Below are 23082 nucleotides of genomic sequence, written 5' to 3' on the forward strand. Positions count from 1 at the left end.
TGTTAAGTAAATAAATAAATAAATAAAACAATTTCCATTGTGCGCTGCATCGCGGAGCTGCCTCCAATGGTCCTCCCCAACCTTGAAGGACTGTGTTCCAGCCGGTAAACCGTAAATCAGGCCTCAAATGTTATATGATGCGCTGTACAGCACTCTGAAAGCTGCCTGGCTGGGTGCAGTTTGCAATATATAGACAGCACTTACAATTCATAAATAATATAATGTGTGATTGATACAAGTGTGTTTTCAATATTTCCCAGAATTTCTTTTTAGAGCTATCACTTTTGTCAGCACTGTACATTTAATGGGCATTGAGTTTGCAAAAACAGCGACAGCCTTCCGTGTTTTTTGAGACAGAATCTTAGTCTAGGCTTTGCTTCTGTGATAGTCCTCTCCATAACTGAATCAACCAAGCAAATAACACAATAAAAGGAAAATGGGTCCAGGTACCACTGCCAAAAATGTACATCTTCATTTTCACCGACACTAAAGCAATAAAGAACAAAAGAGGACACGCTCAGCTCAGCATTTCAAAGCAAAATGCGAGCTAGGCTGAAAAGATGACATATTGTCAGAAACAACATCTCCATTTACAGGTTAACAACGTAAAGCTACTTTCAACGGTGTCCTAAAAAAAGTCTACATTAACAATCCAAGTTTGAAAAAAAAATACCTAAGTATTCACATTAGGAACTTAAAGGAACAGGTAATGGACCTTTCAAACAGGAAGCAAAGTTAAAGAAAACATTTAAAACCATTGTGAAAGCATATTAGTAGAGGTTCACCTATGCTCCACTGGAGAGTGTTTAGAAACTCATTAGCATTTTCATTGGATGATAACAGTTTACAGTTCTTATGTTGTAATGTTTGCGTCTGTACAGTAACTTTTATTCCAGATGCCTTCATGGGAGATGCAGAGTACTCTCAAAATGTTCAGAAAATGTAAATTCATTGCAAATGAACGGAAATCGATTTCACAATAACGTGTGATCAGAAATCAATAATTTAATTCTAAGCTATGGGACTCCACTCACATTCTATACCCATTACATTTGAGAAGTTGCACATTTCATTTCGCCTCAAATAGAAATTAGCAGAAAGTACACAGTTGTTTCCATGGCAGAACACCCCCTCAAAATAAACGAGTCTCTTTTAGGCCACCGAGTCCAGACAAAACCCAACGTATACATAATGCTCACATGGGTGGTCACATGCCTCACAGTCCCACGCATGTGGTGTGTTATTAAAGACACTCTACAGTATACCCCAAAACCACTTGTAGTGCATTCGGTTTGTTTGGAATTCATGCAGACAAAAGGGTCTGGCACAGCATATTGTAATAAAGTGCAAAGAACAACTAACTAGACATTACTTCTCAGTAAAATATCAGCATTTCTGTCAAAATCAATAATAAAGCAAACACATTTGTCTACACAATATAATGTCTACACGAAGACCAAGGTGGAATATCTAAATGTGGATCATTGTAATAAACTGCACAGCACATTGTAATAAACTGCAAAGAACAACCATGCATTACTTCTCAGTAATATATCAGCATTTCTGTCCAAATCAATCCCAAAGTAATCACACGTGGCTATGCAATATAATGTCTACTCGAAGACCAAGGTGGATTATTGCAGCACATCATGAAACAAACACTACCCTAAACGCAGACATGCCATCAAATTGTACACTTATCCAATATGTCACTTTTGAGAGAGTAGATCCAATGCTATCTATAGATATCACCAGCAGGCTGTCAATCAACAACATATCAATAGAAGAAGCCGATAGACAAGCTGTAAGCAACCTCACAGAAGGCCATCAGATGCCAAAAAAACACACAAAGCAGACGTCATTCCCCAATCATCAGCTGGGAAAATAAGCATTGGTGCTGAAAATATAAAAAAACAATCCGCAGTCACATACCATGTTTATGGAGGACACTGGCCCGATGCTGTTTACGTATATGTCGACGTCAATCACGGTCGGCTTAACTGTAAAAAAAAAAGGTAAAAAGATAAACTTTAATTGCAACTTTCAGGAACAGTCTGTAGCATTCCCTAGAAACAGAAAGAACAGGTAGACAACTTTTTAATGTTTGGGCTTTATTGCCCTCTCGTAGATAATGTGGAGCACTCCATTGTAGACAATGGAGTGCTCCATGCTTCTACGGGCGGTAAAGGCCCGCAGAGCAACATTCCAATGTTTTACAAAAGCCTCGAGCTTCGAGAAGCCTTTACATTCTGCCCTCTAGTGGCAGAATGTTCTAATAGCCTTATAGCCCTTCGTAGCAGGGCTATACCGCTATTAAAGCCCCGCTGCTTTTGTTAAAGTCCCTCGCCTTCGGCTTGGGCCTTTAACGCTGCAGCGGGCCTTTAATAGCCGGTATAGCCCGCTACGGCGGGCTATAAGGCTATATTATTGGCCGTGGGCAGGGATGAGTAATGGTCTGAAAGGGCTATTAACAGCTGCTCACTTCCCCTCCAGGCCATGAGGATATTAGCGCCACTTCGATCTATCTCTCTCCTTCACATGCTGGGATGCTGTTCCTTGGGGCTTCATTTTCCAGCTCCACGCTTCCATTGAATATAGAATGCATGTCATCTGCATTCAATTGCTGTTTTCTAAGACTTCTTATTGGATTAGCCAATAGCAGCATTCTAAATTGGGTGCTTCTAGAGAGAACCATTATGATTGTGCTGGAAAATGGCTGTGTAATCTCCCTTTAGAATTACTAATAACTCAGGCAGCAGTAACTCCAGGGACTGGAATTACTCCCGATTTCAACTTTCTAGGGAATAACATGCAGGAATCCGTGTGTCTGCCTTTATTTCCACATGTTTTGCCCAGTATTTCACGCGAACAGTTTACCTGCATTCCGCAATTTTCATGTGAGAAACATTTCTACCCACAGTGTTCTTTTGTGACCTGTAGTCCCAATAGGGGAGGTAACACTCATTAAATTCCTTGTAGAAAAATTGTCAGAAAAGGTTTTTCTTCTAAGTTAGTTTTGTTTGTTATTGATTATCCCAAACATTTTAATGAAATGGCAGTCAGTCAAATTATCACCAGCACATCTCTCGTACATACCATACTTTAGGAAATACACATTAGTGATGAAAATTCAAAGAGCTCGCAGTGTGTCTGCTACTTTGAGCAAGGGCTTTCTCCTGAGGGCACCCACAAAAGCTGCGTGAATGCATATTCACATCAGTATGTACTTAGGGGCAGATCTATATTGGAGATGCTCCACATTTACGCCGCCGTTGCGTCACTTTTGTGACGCAGCGGCGGCGTAAACCCTGCGCCACGTTGCGCCATATTTACATCGTGACGCATCTATGGAGATGCGTCACGATGTAAAGCCCTGCGCCACGTAAAACCTGCGTCAGGTTTCACGTGGGCGTGTCGACAGGGCGTTCCGTCGCAGGAACGCCCCTGAAAAGTAACTCAGTCAAATCTATAAGATTTGACTGAGTCACTTTCTCAACGCTGATGCGCCAAAACCCTGCGCCTGCTTGAAGCAGGCGTAAGGCTTGACGCACCATGTTAGGGATAGGGTAGGTTGGAACAGTGCTGGAGTTGCGTCGCGCTAGCGACGCAACTGAAGCACTGCGCCAACCTTACGCCATCGGATGCATCACGCATCTGTTTATTCCTGCGCCATGATGCGCCGCATTGTAAATGCGGCGCATCATGTGTGGCGCAAGGGTAAACTTGCGTGACGCATCATTCCTGGCGCATCCTTGCTGATTTGCAGGGATGCGCCAGGAAACATAAATCTGCCCCTAACTGTTTTGTTAAGAGGAGTCCAGTCACATACACAGAATGATATATTTATTCTATGTGATTTAAACATAAATTTATTAGACAAGACGGTCAAGCGTTTTCAAACACAAATGCACGGAGCACTGTCCTGAGGTAACTAGTTCTATGAATTTTGCATACTTTTAGAGAAATGAAGCAAACAATTGTCAAAAAGTCACAGGTTAAAATCAAGCAAGACCAGGTTGCAGTATCTGGGAAGTGCAAAAATCACAAAGATACAATTTTCCAGTTATTTGTTAAAATTGAAAAATATATTTGTGTAAAAATCGTAAAAGTCGTTGGGCCTCATTTATGAAAAGTGACGCATCACTGCGTGAAAACAGTGATGCGTCACTTTTCACTGCGCCCTCCCTGCTACTCCAATGATGCGTCATATTTACAGTATGACGCATCATGTCGCAAGGAGTCACAGATACGTCAGTGTTTCTGACGTATCTGTAGGCGCAAAAGTGACGCATTGCTGGAGTGTGTCACAAAATTGACGCAACTCCAGCAATGTGTCCTTTCACATGGGGCAAGCCCCATGTGAAAGGGCCTGCGTCAGTCTTACGCCTGCTGTGAGGCAGGCGCAAGATATTGACGCATTTGCACCCTAGAAGTGGCGCAGTGAAATCTCTGCGTCACTTCTACGATGCTTACTTACGTGGGAACTCCCACCCTGCATACATTATACCTGACACAGGTATAATGTAGCGCAGGGGTTTACAAAGTGACGCATCTAGGTAGATGCGTCACTTTGTAAATATGGCGCATCATGGCGCATGTTTTATGCCACTGGTGCGTCACAAAAAGTGACGCACCGGTGGCGCAAAAGTGACGCAGGGGCTCATAAATGAGCCCCGTTGTTTTTTTAAAGTCGATGAATAATAGAAGCAAAGATCACCCACCTGTTGGACTTGGCCCTTCTGGCAGGTTCACCCCTGAACTTTTTTTGCTTTTTACTGATGACTTGGTGTGGTAATTTTTTTGGTTTCTGCGCACTTTCCCTGTGTCCCAGGGTAACGTGCGTGCGTGCTCTGAGTGCATGTGGTGAGATAGGCCTGCCCTCCCATAGGAATGCATGGGGAATGTATGTGTCCCTAGTAGTTCCTGATGCGTGGGGTGTGCAGGCCCGAGTTTGGTATGTGCGGACTCGTGGGAGTGAATGCTGCGCGATGATGTGTGCGGCGTGCATGTACCTAGTGTGGAAGTGCCACTTCTAGAAGTGGGCACTTCTGTGTGCAGTGTGTCTGTCGCGTGATTGGCTGGTCATATCATGTGACGGGCTAGGGATTCCCCAGAGTCAGGATGAGTCACCCAGTGGTGAATGGGGAGATCAGCAGCTAGATGGGTGGGAGGAGTACACCTGGGTCCTGAATAGGACAGGGTTTTCCACACACAATCCTGGCCCCGCCCCCTGTGGTTCGACTGACAACCCTAGCCCTGCCAGTGAATAGAGTGAGGGGCTGAGCACATCAAGGGTGCTCCCCAACCAGCTGCGACTGGTTTTCCCCCTCACCCTGAACCCAGAACAAAGGGTTTGACTGTATAAAAATGGGGCTGTGTCCCCACAGAGGTTGTTCTCTGCCAGGATCTTACCTGAGGGGGGCTGCTGCTGCTGCTGGACCAGAGGACCGCCACCTGGACTACCTCCCTGCCTGGAGGCCCAGTGAGCTGGCTCTGGGTCCAGCCTTGCCCCCCACCACTGCCCTGCTGCATGCAGGGAAGAACTTGCTGGACTTTGTGGTGCTTTTTATGCTTTAGCGCTGAGAGCGCTTTCACTTTTGATCCCTAGCGCTAGGAGCGCTTTATTTCTGCTAGCCGGTGCCCACCCGGCGTTTGCCCCGTTTTCTGCCGATTCTAGGGTCTCCTGGCAGGTGCCCACCCTGCCAGGGACATTGCTGAGGCTGTAAGCGGGTGCCCACCCCGCGGGATATTGTTGTTATTATCGCGAGGGAGCCCACCCCTCTTACGGCAGGAGAAATCACCGCAGCGGCCCGAGCCGCGGCTCACAGGAAGTCAGGCAGGCTGCAGGCGGGACTCCGGGACAACCGGAAGTAGGAGGGCGGGAGCCTACCCCGCCTCCTTCCGAAGGACTCGCAGCTGTTTTCTGGGCCCCGGGAGCAGGCAGGAGCCGACCCTGCGCCCCGGTGCCCTTGCCCGAGAAGAGGACTGGAGCAGCACCGCCGGCAGGGAGCAGAGAGCCTCCCGCCGCGACCAGAGACCGGCGCCTCCTTCCAGGTAAGTGGGGCTCTGGCCGGGAGGGTGTGCAAGGCAGCCTAGGTGGTTGCTGAGCGCGTGTGCGCTCCAACGCGACCCCCCCAGCTATTTCAGAGCCGGCAAGGCTCAGGGGGGGCATCAGCGTCCGTCAAGATTCCCCCGAGTCCCGAGGGACTCCAGCGAAGGGGACAGTGGTTCCGAGCCCCGAGGGGCTCCAACGAGGCACTCCTTGTTTATGAAAGAGCCCAGGGAGGCTCTAAACCTACGGGGGCATTCGGGTGCATATAAGAGCGGCCCCGAAAGGCAGCGGGCCGCTCCAACGTCGCCCCCACCTTGTTTACAGAGCCTGCGAGGGCTCCAACGATGGGGGCATTTCGTCCATGACCAGAGCGGCGCCGGAAGGCAGTGGGAAGCTCCGACGTTATTTAGAGGGGCACATTTGTTTATTGAGCCTGTGAGGCTCTAACGGGGGCATTGCTTTATCATCCTGAGCCCAGAGAGGGCTCAAGAGGCACGCCGGTGCCAGGTTCTTTTTCCCAGCTGCCCAGCACTTAGTGGGCAGCTGCAACGTTTAGGTTGTGCCCTGTTGCTTTACGCTCTAGATTGCGCAGCCTGCGCAATCTTGCCCTGACTCTGTGGACAACGGGCGCTTGAGCCCATGAGAGGCCAGTTGGCCTAGGGACGGCCACAGGTGGTGGCTGATGTGAGTTTTGCGCCATTGTACCTTTCCTGCACCTCTGAATGTGTTTAGGTGTCATGTGCTTTGCCCTAAACCTCTGAATGTATGTTATGCATCATGTGTTTATGTGCTTAGACCCCTACAGGTATTGTGATACTTAGGTGGTTGTTTTCTCCCTAGTACAGGTGGTGCTAGTGAGGTCCTGATTCCCTGCGCAATATTTTCCTAAGGTGGTTAGGGTTGCGTAGGTGGTACTTACCTGATACCAGTAGTTACTGGTTGTGTGCTACATATGTTATTTTATACTACAGTATTATTCCTATGTTCTAAGAGTGCTAATTCCGGACAGCGGTCCAGGTGGCCCTGTCCCCTGTATATATAATCCCTTGTAAATTCTGCCCGTGCCTGTTGGCACATTGTAGAGTGTGTGTTTTTATCTAATGTGTTGTGTATAATACAAAGGCTATTTTTATAGAATACCTTGTGTGGAGTTTCCTTTGTGGTGGGCCTTGGGTGTTGTTGCTGGGTGCGCGCGCAAACGCTTTACACATCGCCTCAGGGATAAGCCTGACTGCTCGTGCCAAGCTACCAAGGGGGTGAGCAGGGGTTATCTTTGGCGTGTAACTCCCCAGCCCTGACTAGAGTGGTGGTTTCTGTCTGGCTTTGGCGCAAGCCCTAGCCAACCAGAAATCCCATTTCTAACATTGGTGGCAGCGGTGGGATTTGGACTTGCGTTTGCGCTGTACCGCAGCGGCAACTGGCCGCACTACAAAACTCTGCATTTAGATAAATCACATGGTATAGGGATTATTGTTCTAGGTTTGTTTTTAATTGTCATTTCTTTGGAAATGTGGTTTTGTGCACTGTGAGTTAGGTGTCCCTAGCTCGGGAGGGTAGATCATCCCCCTTAGTGCATTGTGTTTCTGGATTCACCAGAGGGTGGGATCCAGTGGTGGCAGCGTAATAGTGTCCTGTACATTTGTCCCCCGCCCTGCGCCCAGAGTTGGTACCTGTGTCACGTGGTGGTCAGGTTGAGTATTCAGGGGTGGTAGAAACTGCCTTACCAGTCCGAGGGGAGGGTTGTGTGTGTGGATGAATGGTGTGTGGTGCTAGGCAAGTGAGTGTGAGTTCTCTGGGTTAGAGAGCTTGCTGAATCTTTTAGTGAATTGTGTACTCCTGTTAAGCTCAGACCCCTAGGTTCCCTGTGTAATCTTTTCACCAGAACGTCCGCCAGAATGGAGCCTGCTTTTGATCTCAGTGATCTAATTTATTACAGTATGCAGGAGTTGGAAAGGTTCTGTAGAGAGAGAGGCATAGGGGTGAGAGAGTCAGACACTATGTGTGAACTTAGGGGCCACATGATCCAGTGGGTTAAGAGGCAAAGGGATCTTGAGCGCAGTACGGAAAGGGCCCAGGCCTCACACCTGGAGGGTGGTGGGTCGGTGGGGAGCCCTGAAGATTCAGAAGAGGAGGTAGAGGATGACAATACCTGGACGCCAGTAGAGAGTGAAGACCCCATAGGTAGGGCGTCCCTTGCTGGGTCCAGCGTAGGAGGCAGCGCCTCATCCCTTTCCCTGTCCCCAGAGGAGTGGGAAGATAGGAGGAAAGAAAGGGAGCACCAGCTGACGTTAGAAAAGCTCAGGTTGCAGCATGCCCAGGCTATGGCGCAGCTGGAGGTCAAAAGACAGATGGCGGAGGCTGAGAGGGCCTTTGCCAGAGAGAAACTAGCTCTGGAGGGTAGGTTATCCCCTGAGCGCAGTTGTGGTTTTCTGGACTCCCCAGGGAGGGTTGAGTCCAGTGGTAGCAGCCAGATAGATTCCAGTGTAGGAAATCCCAGTCCCAGTTCCCCCAGTCTGGTACCTGTTCCCCAGGAGGAGGAGTTAAGGTTAAAATTCAGGGGCAGTAGGAAACTGTCTCACCAGTCTTGGGAGGAGTTTGTGGATGGATGTGAGAATGCACTGTTTGCGTGGATAGGAGATCCCACAGGAGCTGATTATGATAAACTGTGTGATCTGGTTCTCAAAGAACACCTGCTCAGTTGTTGTGTGCCGGGGTTGCGCCAACACCTGTTGGGGTGTGGATTGTCTGAGCCATTTGAGCTTGGAGATGAAGCAGAGCGCTGGGAAAGGGCTAGAGGTTCTCTAGAGTCATTAGGGAGTGACTCCAAAAGTAGTGGGTCAGGTATCTTCCAGCCCAGCGTGGTGGAAGAGGCTCAGTGTAGCCCAGCTAGGTCCCAGGATAGCGAGGAGGGTGTAGGGGCTCACTGCCTGGCTCAGTGGAGCAGGAGTGAGAGGGTGACCGAGGGTCCCCGGACGTACGAAACCCTGCCTCAGGACTTGGATGGTTCCATGAGGGAACACCAAGTTGGGGACCTAGGCTGTCCTGTTAGCCCATTTGAGGAAGATCTCCTGGTGAGTAGAGGACCTGGAGCACCTGTAACCAGGGCTCCTGTGGTTCTAGAGTCTGGCAGTACCGCTCCGGTAGGGAGGGTACAGGAGTCCAGTGTGAGGAGTGATTGGGGGATGAGTTTCCCAGTGGAAGAGCCTGTGGGTCAGGGACTACCCAGTTGGGCTAGGATCCCGTGTAGTGACCAGGGTGGCACCACTTCTGTTCTGGGGGATCTCCGCGCACTGTCAGGTGGACAGGGGACGGGAGATCAGCGCCAGACAGACAGTCGCTCGACATATGTGTCCTTTGATAGCCTCAGGGGGATGGAGTGGAAATCCCCAGAAGTCCTGGAGTGCCAGGCAATTATTCCACCAAAGGTTCTAGGCCGTAGGTTGGGAGGCCAGGTTCAGGATCAGCCTGACCTGAAGGGTGGGACGTCTGTAATCAGCGTCCCGACCAGTTCTTCTTCCAGAGGTACCGCCCCAGTTGGTAGGGAGCAGGGTTCTGGAAGGGGGTGCAGAGGGTGGGAGAGCCCACCTCTGGCCCCGGTACAACCTGAGGGGTTAAACCCTGGGTTGGAATGGCGTTCTAGGTGTACCCCTCGCCAGAGGAGGAGGAACCCTAGGAGAAGAGGTAGGGGGAGGAGAGCCTTCCCTGAGACTCCTGGTCCGCCTGAGGGTGTAGACCCTAGGCTGGAGAACCAGTGGCAGTCTAGTCCTGTCTTTCAGAGAGGAAGAGTGGAGAATGGCCGCTATGTGCCAGGGGTTACTACCCCCCACTCTGTGATGAGGCAAAGACCGGTGGCACCTGGGTGGCCTAGGGCCTGGTCTTGGCCGCGGACAGCTTGGGAGTACCAGTGGGGTAGCCCAGTTGGTCCAGACAGTGGTGTTAGAAAGAATTCCATGGGTTCACCATGGCGTAGAACCGGAGGGTGTCCCTGCAGTTGCGGGCCCGCGTCCGTGTTCTATCGCCCCAAGCAGGGAAGTCCATCACGGTGGTTGATTGGTCTGCCCTGCGTTTTGGCTGGAAGGGGGTTGTGTTGGACTTGGCCCTTCTGGCAGGTTCACCCCTGAACTTTTTTTGCTTTTTACTGATGACTTGGTGTGGTAATTGTTTTGGTTTCTGCGCACTTTCCCTGTGTCCCAGGGTAAAGTGCGTGCGTGCTTTGAGTGCATGTGGTGAGATAGGCCTGCCCTCCCATAGGAATGCATGGGGAATGTATGTGTCCCTAGTAGTTCCTGATGCGTGGGGTGTGCAGGCCCGAGTTTGGTATGTGCGGACTCGTGGGAGTGAATGCTGCGCGATGATGTGTGCGGCGTGCATGTACCTAGTGTGGAAGTGCCACTTCTAGAAGTGGGCACTTCTGTGTGCAGTGTGTCTGTCGCGTGATTGGCTGGTCATATCATGTGACGGGCTAGGGATTCCCCAGAGTCAGGATGAGTCACCCAGTGGTGAATGGGGAGATCAGCAGCTAGATGGGTGGGAGGAGTACACCTGGGTCCTGAATAGGACAGGGTTTTCCACACACAATGCTGGCCCCGCCCCCTGTGGTGCCACTGACGACCCTAGCCCTGCCAGTGAATAGAGTGAGGCTGAGCACATCAAGGGTGCTCCCCAACCAGCTGCGACTGGTTTTCCCCCTCACCCTGAACCCAGAACAAAGGGTTTGACTGTATAAAAATGGGGCTGTGTCCCCACAGAGGTTGTTCTCTGCCAGGATCTTACCTGAGGGGGGCTGCTGCTGCTGCTGGACCAGAGGACCGCCACCTGGACTACCTCCCTGCCTGGAGGCCCAGTGAGCTGGCTCTGGGTCCAGCCTTGCCCCCCACCACTGCCCTGCTGCATGCAGGGAAGAACTTGCTGGACTTTGTGGTGCTTTTTATGCTTTAGCGCTGAGAGCGCTTTCACTTTTGATCCCTAGCGCTAGGAGCGCTTTATTTCTGCTAGCCGGTGCCCACCCGGCGTTTGCCCCGTTTTCTGCCGATTCTAGGGTCTCCTGGCAGGTGCCCACCCTGCCAGGGACATTGCTGAGGCTGTAAGCGGGTGCCCACCCCGCGGGATATTGTTGTTATTATCTCGAGGGAGCCCACCCCTCTTACGGCAGGAGAAATCACCGCAGCGGCCCGAGCCGCGGCTCACAGGAAGTCAGGCAGGCTGCAGGCGGGACTCCGGGACAACCGGAAGTAGGAGGGCGGGAGCCTAACCCGCCTCCTTCCGAAGGACTCGCAGCTGTTTTCTGGGCCCCGGGAGCAGGCAGGAGCCGACCCTGCGCCCCGGTGCCCTTGCCCGAGAAGAGGACTGGAGCAGCACCGCCGGCAGGGAGTAGAGAGCCTCCCGCCGCGACCAGAGACCGGCGCCTCCTTCCCGGTAAGTGGGGCTCTGGCCGGGAGGGTGTGCAAGGCAGCCTAGGTGGTTGCTGAGCGCGTGTGCGCTCCAACGCGACCACACCCAGCTATTTCAGAGCCGGCAAGGCTCAGGGGGGGCATCAGCGTCCGTCAAGATTCCCCCGAGTCCCGAGGGACTCCAGCGAAGGGGACAGTGGTTCCGAGCCCCGAGGGGCTCCAACGAGGCACTCCTTGTTTCTAAAAGAGCCCAGGGAGGCTCTAAACATACGGGGGCATTCGGGTGCATATAAGAGCGGCCCCGAAAGGCAGCGGGCCGCTCCAACGTCGCCCCCACCTTGTTTACAGAGCCTGCGAGGGATCCAACGACGGGGGCATTTCGTCCATGACCAGAGCGGCCCCGGAAGGCAGTGGGCCGCTCCGACGTTATTTAGAGGGGCACATTTGTTTATTGAGCCTGTGAGGCTCTAACGGGGGCATTGCTTTATCATCCAGAGCCCAGAGAGGGCTCAAGAGGCACGCCGGTGCCAGGTTCTTTTTCCCAGCTGCCCAGCACTTAGTGGGCAGCTGCAACGTTTAGGTTGTGCCCTGTTGCTTTACGCTCTAGATTGCGCAGCCTGCGCAATCTTGCCCTGACTCTGTGGACAACGGGCGCTTGAGCCCATGAGAGGCCAGTTGGCCTAGGGACGGCCACAGGTGGTGGCTGATGTGAGTTTTGCGCCATTGTACCTTTCCTGCACCTCTGAATGTGTTTAGGCGTCATGTGCTTTGCCCTACACCTCTGAATGTATGTTATGCATCATGTGTTTATGTGCTTTGACCCCTACAGGTATTGTGATACTTAGGTGGTTGTTTTCTCCCTAGTACAGGTGGTGCTAGTGAGGTCCTGATTCCCTGCGCAATATTTTCCTAAGGTGGTTAGGGTTGCGTAGGTGGTACTTACCTGATACCAGTAGTTACTGGTTGTGTGCTACATATGTTATTTTATACTACAGTATTATTCCTATGTTCTAAGAGTGCTAATTCCGGACAGCGGTCCAGGTGGCCCTGTCCCCTGTATATATAATCCCTTGTAAATTCTGCCCGTGCCTGTTGGCACATTGTAGAGTGTGTGTTTTTATCTAATGTGTTGTGTATAATACAAAGGCTATTTTTATAGAATACCTTGTGTGGAGTTTCCTTTGTGGTGGGCCTTGGGTGTTGTTGCTGGGTGCGCGCGCAAACGCTTTACACATCGCCTCAGGGATAAGCCTGACTGCTCGTGCCAAGCTACCAAGGGGGTGAGCAGGGGTTATCTTTGGCGTGTAACTCCCCAGCCCTGACTAGAGTGGTGGTTTCTGTCTGGCTTTGGCGCAAGCCCTAGCCAACCAGAAATCCCATTTCTAACACCACCCTAAGGAAATCTGATTGTAGCTGACACACCGATATACCCACAAATATACTCATCAGAATACATTATCTATTGCAGTGTCTTAACACCTCCAACCACACACACACATCTGGGCACACACATGACTAAGTCCAAAGTCAAATAAACCATGACAGTCACAGAACTACATTCAGGAAACTCAATGCACATGCAGATTGCGCGAAATTCAAGTTGGGAGGTACCAAGGAAATCAGAAGGTATTAGGTTCCAAGTAAGTGTGTCAGCTCAGTTCATTCGCTTCCGGTGTGTTGAGTGTTCTATACTGCAGACACTCATACTGGGGACCAAGCAGACCATTTGAGACGTTTCTCTCAGTGTAGTGTGGTAGAGCAGTCCTTGTCTGCCTTATGAAGGTGAACTCAGCAAAGCAACAAATACAGCTCAATATATCATTGACCAGTCAGTGCTTTTTATTGTTAAAAGGAAAGGAGTTTTAATACAAACAAAACGAAATACAATCAAATATTTACAAATACTTACAAAATAGCAGGTAGAAAAAAAGAACGAAAATCCCTCTCAAAGGAGGCTTATAATATTAAACGCTCGCCTACTGTCTTTGACACACACTCGCTGTAATATGTTATCTTCACTATAGACCAGCCAAGTGGGGCTATCTATATTCAACAGAGAGAGCTTTTGTCCTTCATTGAAACAGAACCAGACCTATTGACTTTGACGGTGTGCTTGCACTATCAAAATTATCGGGGCAACAGCATTTGGAGATCAGATTGTCAATTCATTAAACAATTGGGTAAAATATTATGATGGCAATTTACCTTTCACTATCATAAAGCCAGTTCTATTGTCTTTGGCAACAGTTCAAGCAAATGAATATTACACATGAATGAATTTTTCAGTGAAGGGTCATATGCAGGCTTTTACAACAGGTTGTGGTTGTGTTTCTAGGAGGTTGCTAGTAACCTCCTAGAAACATAACCACAGGGGGACTAACTCTCTCAGGACATCATATCAGCCTCACTACTGTGAGCATCTTCAATTCGGATCTGCCTTCTCCTGGATTCATTGATTTCTTCCAGGAGACACACAGTTGCCCCTGAAACCAAAAAAAAGTATAGGGTCTCCCAGTCTCAAAGAGAACACCCTGGCCACAATTCATCATTTGCAATGTCTGTATGGCCTACGGGGTGCCCCTTAGCCTCAAATGCGTCCCTTTATTAAGGGTTGATAGATCTTTTCCTTTACTGTATGGAAACACTTTAATTCCCTGTGGGACACCCAGTGCACTCCAGGGAGGATCATATGGCATTTACACAGCATCCTGATTTTTAGCTCTCTCCCTTTCCATTTGATACTCTGTCCAGAGTACCACAAATTGAAAATGCTGCTTCCCACTCCCCCCGCACAAAGTCTCCATAGCGTGATGAACAATAAGAAGTAAGTGTAGTTCTCACTCAGTGCCAGACGTCCCTTGTGTCACAGGGCCAGAGGTTCCACAAGTGTAGATTTCACTAGTGAAATTTCCTGCCTTGAAGAAATGGATCTATTTGGAAAATACCACAGTTGTACTTCTGTTAGCCTAGGGAACCTAATTTACTAAGTGCTTCCAGGGGGTAATTTACAACCCTGTTTGGGATTTATTTTTCAAGTAAAATAGGTGCCCTAGATTATGGGCAATCACTGCAGTGCTGGAAATGAAGAATATTGGTGAGTCCTTTTTGCAGCAATTCTGAACCGAATGGGCGAGTTTTATGTGTCTTTTTATGTTTTGTTCCTGCTGGCTAAATACAGCCCTAGTGTTATCCTGACCAGGGGTAACATGGGCAGCAGCACCCTATAGCCCTCGCTGGTAAATCACACTCCGTCTCTGCATTCCCCAAGCAGCCATACCTTCAACCACTTGCAGGGTATCTGTGTGTATTTAGCATGAGCCTGTAATATACATTCCTGGGGTATCCATAACAGGAAGAAATCCACCCTCTACAGGTCCAAAAGAGAGTTGAGGAATTTGAGCTTCTAGCTCTGGAGTCTACAAAAGTGCAGCATCATTAGTTCAGAGTTGTGCCTTCTACACTGCATGGCTTATTCATCGCCCTGTCCTGCTCTTTTTCTTCTTGTTTTTTCATCATTGTGTAGGAGTTTAAAAATAGAGGTGGTGAACTCTGGATCATGAAGCTACCTACCCAATCACCCACCCAATCCACTGATGCAACATCACTCTTTAATACTAACAAGCACTTCCAGAAGAAATGGGACATATTTTTGGGGGTTCACAATTGAATTATTAGTCCATATCAGGTTACAACCAATTGAAACTGGATCACATCTGTAGCAGTGTTACCTGTATCTAGATACCAGGAGTAGGCAGATAACCAAATGGTTGGATGACAACATGATAAAATTCAATGGGGAAAAAACTGAATTCCTGTGTTGTGCGCCGGCAAATATACAAACGCAACTGTCAAGCAACTTCTGGCCATGGGCAAACCACCTAGACCTAGATACAATGAGTCCAGTACGGAATCTGGTCAGTCAAATTGACAGTAAACTCTCAATGGAATCCCATGTCAACAAAACAGTGGGCATATGCCACAGATTACTTAGGAATATGAAAAGGATAGTCCCACTGCTCCCTTAACCCTACAGGAATCTTGTGATACAAGCCACAATACTGAGTAGACTGGATTACTGTAACTCACTGTTATTAGGTAGCTCTGAATACCTTTTCAAACAGCTCTAGGGAATCCAAGTACTTGTGGCCAAACTCGCACTAAACAAAGGGAGAACGGACTCTGCTAAAGAAATCCTAAAAGAACTACACTGGCTACCAGCCAGGGAAAGGGGCATCTTCAAAGCCTTGTGTATTACGCTTAGGGTTGTAAACAACAATGAACCCAAAGCCCTTCAACAAATAATTAACCCATATAAACGGGCACGGACCTTTAGATCATCCAAGGCTGGCCTCCCATCTATTCCACCTTTTGAAAAACTGCCATATGGAGGCAGATTCTTCCAGGTCCTGGCTGCTCAACTCTGTAATAAGCTGCCACCCTTACTAAGAACACACACCAATTTATTGAGTTTCAGAAAGAACCTGAAAACATTGGCTCTACACCTGGAAATAGATGGATATCAGGAATGACTCACCAACTAGAGCTAATAATAAGATGAATCGCTTATTATCTACTGACAGTTACCAGGGCCAAGGTGCCCGCTGGGTGATAAATGCACTTTACAAAAATATATAATAATACTTTTTCCCTCAGCCTGCATACATGTGCATATGTGTGAGCAGGAGTTACGCATATCCTGTGCAGATCCTCACATCACCAGCAGACCGTACTCTACAAAGTTGGTACTGGAGGTCACAACTCAAATTCACTTTACCATACAGGTTACAGGGGGTGAAACCCTTTAGGGGTCCCACAACAGATGAGAAACCAGAGAAAAAGTGAAAAAAACGGGGTTTTCACCGGTTAGGACTTGTTACTTACATGCCTGCGCTGAATATATGTATCAAAATGCAATTCCCTACAACCTTGCAATAGTAACTGTAGAAAATAAAAATGTGTGGTTCTTTTTAAAATCACTTGTGTACTGGCATGCACTATCCCTGCAAGGCCAACACATCACCTATCACCTGGAAGACAAAGACCTTACTGAGCATTCAACTGAAGGACTTTCAAAAATGGGATGACTACAACAAACAACATTTAGTACCAATCCACATTATGCCCAGCCCTGAATTTTCACTAGGTAAAGGATACATCATGACACCATGTATAGTATACTATGACACTCATTCACACACATACAATCAGCGAGAGTACTTGACAAAGAAACATGCCATTAATGCACAATAAACCAGAAATCAAGACCTATATCCTTAGTGATTGTTTTACCAATACCAAAAAAAACCTTCATATGAAGAAAATCCAATATCGACAGATTGCAACCATCATCCACCTCCCCACAGCACAACTACATTGAACCTGCCAGGTGATATAATTGCAAACAAATCCTATACAACTGTAAACCGATAATAGAACAGACGAAATAGTTTGAAAACAAATGACATGACAATGGAGTTTCCCATCAATCATTCCTGGGATAAAACACTCACAAGCTGAAGGCCTTCCAATCACAACAAGCCCAGATAAATGATGATCTAGGGGTACACAAAATGGTGGTAAGTATGCTTGCACCAAATAGCATAATTACTGACTCACATTCACCATATGCAAGTCAATTACACTTTAAGTTATGGACCAATCACAACAAAAAGCCTGTTTGATTTGGAAGAGACCTGAAATGAGAAAGCCATTCTAGCAGACATTACACCAGAATCCCATCCAAATTAATTGGCAGAACACGTGCACCCTTTAGGAACAAAGCTCAGCTTGGGTGTAGAAACCTTTCAGCTGTTGTTGAGAGATCTTCCAAGACAATGAAGAAAGACAAAACCTAATTGACAAGTGAAGTTCCAGCTCAAAACTACACCAATCACATCTCTCAAAGAGCAACTCATGAGGCACCACAGCACAACTGTATGAAGTGGCCCCTCTACATTAGTTATGAGGAGACAGCCTGAAGGTGCAGCTACCACAAAACACAACACCTCTGATCCCAGATCAACTAGTGATAACACCCTTTAGGAACAAAGCTCAGCTTGGGTGTAGAAACCTTTCAGCTGTTGTTGAGAGATCTTCCAAGAAAATGAAGAAAGACAAAACCTAATTGATAAGTGAAGTTCCAGCTCAAAACTACACCAATCACATCTCTCAAAGAGCAACTCATGAGGCACCACAGCACAACTGTATGAAGTGGCCCCTCTACATTAGTTATGAGGAGACAGCCTGAAGGTGCAGCTACCACAAAACACAACACCTCTGATCCCAGATCAACTAGTGATAACAACTGAATGACTACACCTCTAATCCACACCAAGTAAGTTTAAACTAATGCAATGACAAAATTTGCAATTGAAGAAATGGTAATCCTGAAGCACTTCAACTTTCCCCCTAAATCCGTCAGCTTCTGTGCAGCCAAATAAATCACACCGTATGTTAATGGGTTTTACACTGTAATCTAGTAACATGTCTATGTAATCAAGTAGCAGACTTCAACAGCTCACATTTGAGAGATTTCCCTGATCAGTGCCACCCCTAACTGCCCAACATGCACCCTGGAGCCTCCCACCTTCTCACATGTCCCCATGAAGGCACAAAATCTCTCATGGACGAGTTGTCACACTAGTCATCTCCAATGCCACTTCACAGGAAGGGAGAACACACTCTTCCATGTGTAAGGACAGAACTACTAAGTCACGACTGAGGGGACTCGGAGGACACTCCTTGAGGGAACAGGATGGAGTGTGCCAGGAAAGCATTGGATTTGGGGCTAAAATTACGTTGTAGTTTTGATTGGCACTTAGTGCCAGGATCTGTCAATGAATGGAGTAGAGAGAGACATCAATAATACATCAGTAAGGGGTAAAGACAACAGAGATCAAGAGACTGAACAATGGGTGACATAGGCAGAGGTCAAACCTGATTTTGTAGGCTGAAGTAGTGTACTGTCACAACCTGTCAGTAGCAGTTACATGATCACCAGTGGGCAGCAGGTGAAATGATGCAGCAGGAGTGAGCAACACTGCAGAGAGAAATCAGAGGGATTTCCCAGGCAGTGACTAGTCATGGACAAGATATTGAAAGTAGAATAAAAAACTCTAGCTCTGTTGTGAGAAATGCCAAATTCCATGTGATCGTCTAATGTTTTTGCACATGACCGTAGCATTGCAGGATGGGCTGGAAGTAAGATCTGTAGCAAAGTTTCCTGGATAATACCAGTGATGTCAGTAGAAACTGGTGGTCAGTGGGTTAAAGTGCTGTGTCCCTCTTCCCATCTGTACTGGAGAGCACATGTGGTCTTATGCATTAGTCCCATACGTAGACTTTTGGGGATGATTCTGCCTGAGTGTTCCTCCTGCATGAGCTCAAAGCTCCACCACCTCCGCAACTTCTACCCTTGGGCCTATCCGTGTATGTCTGAACTGTCCTTTGGCCATTGCTGCAGTGTTATCCATCGATTACATCTTTGTTTTGGCAGTAGTAAGAGGGCCAGGTGAGATAATATTGATCTTTGTTAGAAGCCATCAATGTGGATTTATGTTCTGTAAGAATGAGTAAAATAATCCCTTCCATTGTCAGAACCTTTGCACTCCTGGAAGAGACACTTTGTGGCTGTACATTCCTTACTTGTTTATGCTTCAAGTGACACATCCACTTTCCCAGAGCCACCCTCTAGGTCTTGTTGGTGGGTCCAGGCCATTGATGTTACATTGGTTGCCTTGGCTGCCACATGCATCCATGATTCTGGAGGTAGCCTTAGCAGACGTCATCTATGCTGATACATGGGTCAACTTAAAATAAATAAGGTGGATATTACAGATGTTGTAGTATTTATGGCTGAAATAGACAAAGCAATACCTGTGGTTCTGCTTTAGGAATGCATGTGTGCCCATGACAATATGGAGAGGGGACAGCTCCTCTGTACTTGTTGTCCAAGGGAAGGTGCCATGGTATGCCGCATGAGGCTTGAATGCATCAGTGATACCGACAACTTCATAGAAGGGGTGGGCGTCACTTGCGTAATTCTCTCTAGCATAATTAGTCATAATTACTGCAAAACTAATTGTAATTATGCAAAATGGCGTGAGAAGCGTAATGCATGCATTTAACACAATTATCTTAGTGCGAAATGCACCCTTGTGCCCAAAATGGGCCTGAGAGTACATTTTCCACGATGAAAATAACACAAAATGCTACAAGACACAAACATCAGTAGCCAGAAACAGCTCTCTCTAAGTTTGTTGTTCCTGTGCTCATGTGGTAGGACTTTTGCCCCAAATTACTCTTAATTAAACAAGCTTGCATAATTGCGTATTGCATAATTGCGTGATTTCTGTAAATTCACATCACCAGAGTAATGAGTAATAACTAATATTCTCCCAGGCCTAATTCTTTGATATGGATGGGTGAGTGATGCCAATTGAGTCTATGATGACCCTATGGTTGCTCTGCAGCAGTACAGCATGCACCACCGCTTTTTTCCAGCTCTCACAGCAAGAGGCATTTTATTCTTGAGCGAGACAAGCTTGATGAAGGGTCCAAGGTCATTATAACAATCTCATAATGCATTCCTGATCGGTGTAGGTTCAAAGCGACTTTGTGTTTGTCTTCTCTTCCAAAGGTTTGACAGGAGTATCCATGGCAGTCAGTTCTGAACATAACACATGGCTTGTGACTTCGCCTTGGTATTGCCTGGGAGATGATGGAATTGGCTCTGGTTTTGCAGACGTTGAGGTTGAGTGTTTCCAGATTGTAAGCTGACCTGTGATCTATTTTGCATTGACGTTGATGCCAAAAGTACACCTATTTCCTCTTGTATACAGTTAAATAGAAGAAATATAGTATTTCACGCTTTTAAACTATTATTGCTTTAAATAGTGCTAAAAAAAAATATTCAATATTTTTAGCTGAAGTTTAGAATCCATGTGATTTTCATGCAATGAACATTTCAGGGGCAAAGTCAGTATTTTAAGTAAATTAACTTCAGGACAAACTTGCAAGTTACTTCTCTAATATAATGTGCATTTGTGCTTGTGCAGGCGGCTCTGGTTGGGAATGGTCTAACATGAGTAGGAAAGACTCTTAAACTGAAACTAGTGACCTAGTGGAATTTATTTGTTTTTACGATGACAGGAAGCTGAGGCTCTCATTGCAGGTCTCAATCAATCAATCAGGGAATTCTGAAGCGTGATACTCACCCATGAGGGTCTCAAGGCGCTCAGGGCGGGGGGGGGGGAGGGGTGTTCAGCTCCACCCCAGGCTATTCCAATTTGTGTCACAGGGGTCCACAATAATGGTGTCCATTATCATTGGATGCACTTATTCCTCGCTCAGGGACACTGGGCCTGGATTCATGAGTAGGCCTGGGCAAAAATTTCGTTCCGTTCGCGGAAATTGCGATAATTTGACATTTTCGCGTTCCGCGGAGAGCGCGAAAATGTCAACATTTCCGCTTTCCGCAGCTTGGCGATAATTTGTTTCTTGCTCGCGCTGTGAAATAATACATTCTCGCGCGCGCGCGATCGCCTCACCTGAATCCCTGCGTTCGCCGACAAGTTTTCTTGATCCGGTCGCGTTCTCCATGAGATGTTGGATTGTTTTTAGCCATTTGCGCTGTCTCGCGACAGTTCGCGCCCGCAGTGACGTCATGCGTCGCGCAATCACGTCTTTCTTCTCGCGATCATGCACCGCGAGACAACTCAAAACAAGATGGCCGCGCCCGCGAGCAACCACATGGGTAAGTTGGCGATCCGCAACCATGCAGAAAATCTCTTGAACATGCGGGTAAAAAAATTCCGCATCTTCGCGATATTTCCGCTTGTTTGCGATACTTTTAAACATTTTCGCGATAATTTGCGAAAGTGGATTTAGCAAATTCCGCCCACCCCTATTCATGAGTGGTAAATGGATGGGGTGGGCATTGCTCTCAACCGCGGTGGTAGTGGCAGGAGTTTGGGGGGGGGGTCTGGAGAAGGCCAGATTAGAAGCGAGAGATAGGGGAACCTTTGTTTTTCTGCCATGCTGGAAGGAGGAGGGTGGGCAAGCAAGACCTGACAGTCCCAGCTGCCCCTACATTCAGCTCTGAGTCCAGCATCTCCAGGCCCAGGATTACTAGGACTGGTATTTGCAGACCTACTTATTAAGGACCCAGGGACACCGGATATCCTGTCATTGTCAGAGCAGTATAGCTTGGGACACATAAAGGAAATTATCATCAAACTTATTCCTTATAGTGAAAAGAGAAAAAGTTAGCTGGAGGTAAATTAGGAAGGCTGACAACATTGATTTGCATTTTATTACTTATGTGTTACTTAAATTCTACTAAAATGTCAACCACGAAAAATAAAACATTTTCAAAAGGAAAGGTTTAGCATCATTGAGGGAAGGTGTAAATGTGAGAACCCTTTTTAGGAACGCTAATATGAAGAAATGTATGCGGAAATTGTGTAGGCAATTTACAGCAATAATACCCTTTGGGACTAATTAGGAAAGATTAATTCCTAGAAATAGAATATTACAAACGATATTTGTTTAGTCATTGCAATTTGTTGATAATGAGCGCGGCAGGGGCAACAGCAATTTGGTTGGGGAATTAAATCAGGAAACATTCCAACCACAGAGAACAGGAATCAGTAAGACCACAGATGACCAGACTAAAAAAACAGGCACACGTAGAATTAACATCTCTCTATCCAGCAACAACAAAGACCAGGTTGAACGCTTCAAACCAATGTGCCCACTCTCTTATGTTTTCATAGCTGAGAGGTAGTTGAAACTTTAGGAACCATAGTGTTTATTTTGTGCTCTCTTTTTATATTAGACATTGTGGGGCATATTTATGTAAATATCACACAGCGCAGCAAGACACCTTGTTGCGCTGTGCTGCCTAATAGGGAAAGCGCAGCAATGCACTATATTTATTATAATGCAGCGCATTCATGTCTTTTCCCTGCACTGGCACACAATGCGCTATCTAGCGCCAAAACAGGCAACCTTGCACCTTGGTGCCTGCATCGTAAGCGGGATTGTTTTGGTACAGAAGGGACGCCTTTCTGCACAAAAACAATCCCCTGAGGCATCTTACTCTTTCTATGTGTGCTGCAGAAGGCAGCACACATGGAAAGAGGAAGTAATGAGGACAATTAAAGACATTTGTCCTTGTTACGCCTCAACTGGGGAGGCGTAGCACTTTAACGCGTTTCAAGCTCTACCAGTAATGGTAATCTGGGAATGTGGCAAAATCAATGGGTGGATGCGAGGGAACACCCACACTCCACCCATGGAATGCCTCCCTGAGGCAAAGTAACACCACACATTGATTTGCGCTGCGTTGTGTTACTCTAGATGTATCAAGCCACGCAGGGTGGCCTTGCGTGGCTTGATAAATCTAACTTAACAGTTATGTCTCTCTTGCGCCCTGTTGCATGGTTCAAGGGTAACACAACTCTGCAATTTATATGCCCCTATGTCTGTTCATTCATTTTCTTAGTTGGACAAAACCTATGATTGTGCTATATTTTTGTTTGCAAAATCAACTTTGCAGATTTGGTTCCCGGTACTTTTAAAGCTATTCAACCCTTGCAAAGGTTGTGAAGTTTTGAAAGTACTTGATGAACTTGACAA

At 47.3% G+C, this 23082-nt stretch overlaps 1 protein-coding gene across 1 annotated transcript in view; it reads right to left on the minus strand.

Annotated features, from left to right (window-relative positions):
• Positions 1-1872: 1872 nt before the first annotated feature.
• The window catches only part of LOC146805597 (gamma-aminobutyric acid receptor subunit gamma-3-like), a 281259-nt gene continuing 260049 nt past the window's right edge, over positions 1873-23082 (minus strand). The window contains exon 3 of the mRNA XM_085620530.1: positions 1873-2000. Within this exon, the coding sequence (XP_085476656.1) occupies positions 1873-2000 (128 nt within the window). The remainder of the gene's footprint in view (positions 2001-23082) is intronic.

Source organism: Triturus cristatus, chromosome 8 (genome assembly GCF_964204655.1).
Source record: "Triturus cristatus chromosome 8, aTriCri1.1, whole genome shotgun sequence".
Lineage (NCBI taxonomy): Eukaryota > Metazoa > Chordata > Amphibia > Caudata > Salamandridae > Triturus > Triturus cristatus.